Source organism: Trachymyrmex septentrionalis, unplaced genomic scaffold, assembly GCF_001594115.1.
Source record: "Trachymyrmex septentrionalis isolate Tsep2-gDNA-1 unplaced genomic scaffold, Tsep1.0 scaffold35, whole genome shotgun sequence".
NCBI classification, from domain to species: Eukaryota; Metazoa; Arthropoda; class Insecta; order Hymenoptera; family Formicidae; genus Trachymyrmex; species Trachymyrmex septentrionalis.
The window spans coordinates 331513-337735 of NW_017305514.1; the positions used below are offsets into that span (position 1 = coordinate 331513).

At 30.2% G+C, this 6223-nt stretch overlaps 3 protein-coding genes across 4 annotated transcripts in view; 1 reads left to right on the forward strand and 2 right to left on the reverse strand.

Moving 5' to 3' along the window:
* Nucleotides 1–2056, reverse strand: part of LOC108750287 (odorant receptor 22c-like) — a 3636-nt gene extending 1580 nt beyond the window's left edge. Inside the window, exon 1 of the mRNA XM_018489644.1 lies at nucleotides 1958–2056. Within this exon, the coding sequence (XP_018345146.1) occupies nucleotides 1958–2056 (99 nt within the window). The remainder of the gene's footprint in view (nucleotides 1–1957) is intronic.
* LOC108750283 (probable multidrug resistance-associated protein lethal(2)03659) overlaps nucleotides 1–6223 on the forward strand; it is a 52892-nt gene that overhangs the window by 13553 nt on the left and 33116 nt on the right. The window lies entirely within an intron of this gene.
* Nucleotides 5287–6223, reverse strand: part of LOC108750285 (odorant receptor 10a-like) — a 6164-nt gene continuing 5227 nt past the window's right edge. Inside the window, exons 6-8 of the mRNA XM_018489641.1 lie at nucleotides 5780–5899; nucleotides 5489–5644; nucleotides 5287–5358 (exon numbers count right to left, since the gene is read on the reverse strand). Of these exons, the coding sequence (XP_018345143.1) occupies nucleotides 5308–5358; nucleotides 5489–5644; nucleotides 5780–5899 (327 nt within the window). The 3' untranslated portion in view covers nucleotides 5287–5307. The remainder of the gene's footprint in view (nucleotides 5359–5488; nucleotides 5645–5779; nucleotides 5900–6223) is intronic.

Genomic DNA, 6223 nt, shown 5'->3' on the forward strand with positions numbered 1-6223 from the left:
TATATATATATAATATATTACATGTTTATATATTATACAAAGTGTTTAATAATGAGCAATGAAACTCTTGCATAGAGGCAGAATAGATTAAACTTAGAAGAAAAGTTCTCTATCATTTTGCATTTTTTGCATTAGTTAACGAAGTATTAATTTATGAAAATTTGCTCGTCGAATGCAAACGCGCGACGAGCTAAGATCGTCCAGCAAGACGCGCATTCGTTGTTGCTGGACATGTTAATGCTAATGTCGCTTGTAAACAACGTGTGTTTTTTTAGAGGTGCGTTCCAAATGTTTGCAACGCTCCCGTGTATTACAGTAGGTATAAAAAGAGTGGCGCCAATCTATCTCATGTATGCTGATTGGCTCCGTCATTAAGTGTCCTGACTGTTAGTTAGAAAGAAGATAACGTTAAAGAAAAAAGAGATTTACACGAGGAATTGTTCTATATAAATTCCCCAAAGACATAAAGAATGAACTGCTCGATCATATCTAAGTATGTAATATGGTCAAAAAGAGAGAGGAATCGTGAAAGTCGACCAATCTTTATCTCTTTCCATTCAACGATATAACGAGAGAGAAAATGATAGGGAGATTAGCCGTCTCCCACGATTTCTTTCGCATTTTTGTACCATCCTTTTATCTTTGCAGAATAAGGTCAAATTGAAAAACTGTTCAGACAAAAGTTGTAGGGTTTCTAAAGATCTATTTACTGGCGCTAGTTTGATCTTGAGTGGCATCGACAAGGTCAGGTCAATGTCATATTGATTTTTTTAAATGAAATTTTTTATTTTTTATTGTATATTCTTATAGCACTCTCGAGAGTTTTCCAAAATATTATAATTAAGTTCATTTTCATCAAGTACTTTTTAAATTATAAAGTTTGAAGGTTACAGTACCTCCGGCATTAGCATTGCCCAAACGATAATTAAAATCTCTTTAATGTTGTTCAGAACCTGGATAATATTTATCAAATTCAAGACCATTGGAGATTGTTCCGCTTATTTTCTTTTTTACGTAGAAATGAAAAATTGAGCATTAAATTTGTCAAACGCCCAATTTTTCATTTCTCAAGAACGTAATCTTGAACAATATTAAAGAGGTTTTATCGTTTGGGCACTTTGGGCTAATGCCGGAGATACTGTAATCTTCAAGCCTTATAACTCATAAACTACTTGATGAAATAAACTTAATTACAACGTTTTGAAAAGCTCTCGAGATATGCTATAAGAATGTGCAATAAAAAATGGAGTGTTTTATTTAAAAAAATTCATATGACCTTGACCTGACCTTAGCGACGCCACCAAAGATCACACACACACACACACACACACACACACACACACACACACACACACACACAAACTCATAGCACCAGTAAATAGGTCCTTAAAAACCTTACATTTTTGTTTGAACACTTTTTCGATTGGACCTTATCCTGCAAAGATAAAACGGTGGTATGAAACATCCAGTATAGAACTTATCATTATAATTTTGTTGTTTATTCAATATTTAAAATTAATTTTATCTTAACAAAAAGTTTAACATATTTGAATTCTCGCGCATTAGTAAAAATTAATAATGACTCCTACATACTGGATACAGAAATGCTTGATGGGTGACAAAATGTGACGCGGTAACCGTCGGTAATAAGCTTACAGTTCCTAACATTCATTGATCATCACGTCGCATTTTGCCGCCTGGTAAGCTTTTCCGCGTGTACAAGAACCATAAGAGAGGACAATGGATAGCCGCATATTATCCTTGGCCGATTATGCATTCAGGAGAAGAAAACGAGAGATGCGATCATCTTTCTCGTTTGAATACAGCCCCATAAAGAGAAATTATATATAAGTAAACGTGGAAGCCATTTTAAAAAGTTATCACAGTTATACGTTCTATAACATTTGATTTTATTGTTAAATATAATAATGATATTTAATAATACAATATAACATACCATTATGACATAATACAACGAGATAGCCAGTACAACGCTGTTGCCAACGAGTTCATCCAAAAGAATCAAATTGAAAGTATCATCCACGGACTTCGCCATCCTTCAATCACCATAACATTTCCGACAGCATTATATGCATATACAGAAAGAATGAAGAAGCAACTTAATTAAAGAGATTTACTATGTGTTGAATGTATGATTGTAGTGCTTTTACCATATTATCTTAAGATGCATTTGAACGAAGCTACGAATTCTGTCTACTAACATAGTTTGTGAGCATTCTTTAATATGTCTAATACGATATGCCAAAATGGACAATTCGCCGCAAATGTGAAATACTAAAATAACCATCAGACAAATCGCTGCCATGTGACATATAGAAAAGTAAATCATTGGAAATAGGCAGAGATACATCAATATATATGTATGAGTATTGCTGATATCAAAAAATGGATGAATTCTATAGGGCAACATGAAAGACTCTGTATTGTTTCGTGGTGCTGAAAAAAGATGACAGAACGAAGAAATGTTGACAAAAATAGACAAGAAAACAAATTTTTTTTTCTTTGAACAAAGCACATTGGTAACAATTAAAGTATTTAAAGAATATAAAGTAGGAATATAACTTTTTTTCTATAATTTTACAGTGGCAAATTGATTAATAATAAAATAATGAGACAATGTGATGTAAATTTTTATTTATCATACATACAGTATATGTACATATTATGATCTTATTTATTATACAATCATACAATTTATTTCAATTTATAATAATTAGCAAAAAAAAAATTTGATTTTACATACCTTGATTAGTAGTCAAGAGGTACACAAGCGGTCTAAGATACAGCAATACGACCGTGACGAGCATGCCAACAATTGAGACATAGGAGAATATTTTGGATATAAAATTGTAATTATAATAAATTCTCTTCTCTTCAAAATTCTCGAATTTGCGTTCAACCATATCCTTTTTTATTACATGAATTAGGAGTTTTAGCAAATTACTGCAGCGTATCAGCCACATTAATAGAAACGTCATGGAATAAGCCATCGTTTCTACAAGATTCATTACCATCAGCTCCAAATTACCAAAAGCATCGTAAAAATCGGCATACGCCATAATGAGATAAAGAGTGAAATGCGAGATATAAATCGCGAAACGGATGTATGTTTGTTTGAACGGCCATATTCCTCCGATGGAAAAGATCCATTCTAAATGTACAAATAAATCTTCAATACGGTCGATTTTATTCTGTAATATTACATTCTAGATAAAAGTCGTTGAAAGTGATATAGAACATTGATTAAATCTCATAGGTATTAAAAAAAATATATTAATATAATTATACGATCAGTATCAAACACAGAGAAGCTGTTTTCTCCGGTGAAATGTTTCGTAATAGAATATTAACTTCTTACTTTCATATCGAGTTGTAAGTTTTCATCAACTGATCGTCTTCGACTGTGATTTGTTTCATCGAATCGGACTTGTACCGCTATTATCCATGCATGCGACAATCGAAACATATAATATTTATAGATTAGACTTATGTTTGCCTAATGCTTATTATTTCGCTGTTTCAGATTCTATACACTTTATATATTGTAACAGGCGATCTGCTATCAAGTTGTTATTAGCTAGCATTTTTCCTAGCGCACTAATTATCTTACCGTCTCATGAAAAGCCGTTCCTTTGATTCATTTAAGATTCTAACAATAGCTGTTATTTTTTTGTATCTACAATGTAGAAAAATTGCAGCGATTGCAACAGATATGATGCAGAGAATCATTAAACTTTTTAATGTTCCTAATAAATTCTTAATAATATTATTAGTGTAATCGTCTTCGCGTGCTGCGCAAATCCGTTGTGTTAATCGATGTCTCCGAAGAAACAGTAACTGTATAAGCAACATGACAAAATCACGCTATGTGTTAAATAGTAAGATGTAACAATCGGTGTAGCTTGAATCTTTCTAATAATATTTATGTAACATCTTGATTTATAAAATCGAAAAGTAAAATATTTACAGAAATAGAGATACTACATCACGTTCCGACATCTATATATTACTTTCTATATTATTTATTATAATATAAAGCTTAATTATTCTGAATATATAAATATATATCAGCCACTTAATACAAAAAAATTAATGGTCTTAGACATAAAAGTACTGATGATTATTGGTTACTGATATCTGCAAGAATATCTTCGGCATGTGATTATACTTGTAAAAGTTTTTCTTCCGGAAGCTTCGTAGGCAATGTTAGTCAAGAAGGTTCAAATAGGAATAGTTTGTGGCTACGGACTGTCCCTGTTGAGTGAAATCAGAAATTTTTATGATTAAATTAATGACAGTCAGCATTATGGATCTTCTTTACATCTTTAGTGATGCAAAATATTCTATTCGAACAAGTGACGAATAAGTCACTTTACGAAGAAATGATCGTAGAGTCTGCCAAATAAAGTCAGATATAGACTTCGTACCTTTATTACGAGTGTGGGGACGAAAGAGAGATAAATTTGAGCGATGGCCAGCTTGCCAAAATCAACCTAGCGCATGCGATCTATAAAGGTAATAAAGGCGATACTTACATGCTAAACGATCACCTCTTCATGGATTACGTCAGTAGACATCTCGTCGACAAGTGCATTTGCAGTATTTAAAGGTAAGAGTGGAACGGTGCAGCAGAATATTCACATTGTGATAAACAAGAAAATCTTTGCAATTTTACTATTTTTCTATGATTGTTTTCGAGTTTCACCTAACCAATTATTAATGTTTTCTAATTGTTTTACTTTAAATAACTTGATAATTATGATCGACTCATTAATAAAGTCTCTTGATTGCAAATCATCTTGTGTGATAACCTCTGAACGCGTTTAGCTAAGATACGTAACAGTAATAATAGTAGGAAAACTATATCAGAGATGATTTTAGATTATGTAAGATGATATCGAATTGAGCGACCTTTTTAAAAGTTATAATATATATAAGTCAATTGAAGTAGATATATATATATATACTACATATATATATAAATTGTGCAATTTGTGTAAAAAATTTTTTACATATAACTGCAAACGATATTTTAAGTAACAAACTTATTTTTGTATAAAATTTGTTTTAAAATGAATATATCTTTTATATAAAAAACAATATTAAAAATAAAAACATTACATAAAATAGAAAAATATTAAAAACAATTTATAGTTTTCGATAACAATAATGCCTCTTTCTCTCTTCTCACTCTTTATTATAAATTATACATTTATTTCTATTTGAGCATGTTCAATTTATAAATTACCTTTGCACACGCTTCCAAAAATTATTGCTTCAATGATGTTATAAGAGAGAACGTAATACTGATAAATATCCCATGGATGTTTTCAAAACCTGTTGAAATAATTTACTTTTAAACCATGTTTTTGTGTTCTTATATTAAGCGATGATATTTCAAATGACCAAAGTTAAGCGAGGCCTTTTTATTAAAAAAATTTTGTAAATGCATAAATCATCAGCTTACGTCAGTTAAAGTGCTGAGGCAAAACATGGTAAATTTTCCAGCTATCAGGCATAGCGGTTTCTGCGATCTTACCATGCATAGTACTAACATTCGTGCATTATTCTTTGACATATCATACCAACGGCAATTGTAAAATGCTTCACACACTTTAGCACTCTGTGAAAATGATTATTTACACTATGAAAAAAACAATAAAAAATCGTGCATAGGTATGAAACACAAATTTTATTATGTATTATATATATGTAGCTCTTTTTTTATTTTTTATTTTATATTTCCATAAAACATTACCTCTGTTAAAAGGTTCTCGCCGACAGTACAGTGAGCATAAAGTATAAGCAGGACTAAGAATATGAATATAAAGAATTTGATTAAAAGTGGAACAACTCCTGTCTCACCCTTAGAAAGATTCTACTCACATAAAATTGAAAATTAAAATGATTAGTAAAAATTGTATTTAATAAAATAGTGAAAATACTTAATTAATATTAAAAAATAAATACTTAAATCACTTTTTATATGTTAGAATTTTTTAATGCAAAATATAAATATACATGTATGTAAAAATTTTAAGTAGATTATCTTACTAATAACAATATTATCATTCTAACAATTTATGTAAATCAATGTAAATATTGTCAATGCTATGAATTGATTTTTTTTGCATAATATTATTTTAACTGAAGTTGTGATATGCGAATTTATTTTTACACACATATATATAAATATATATAT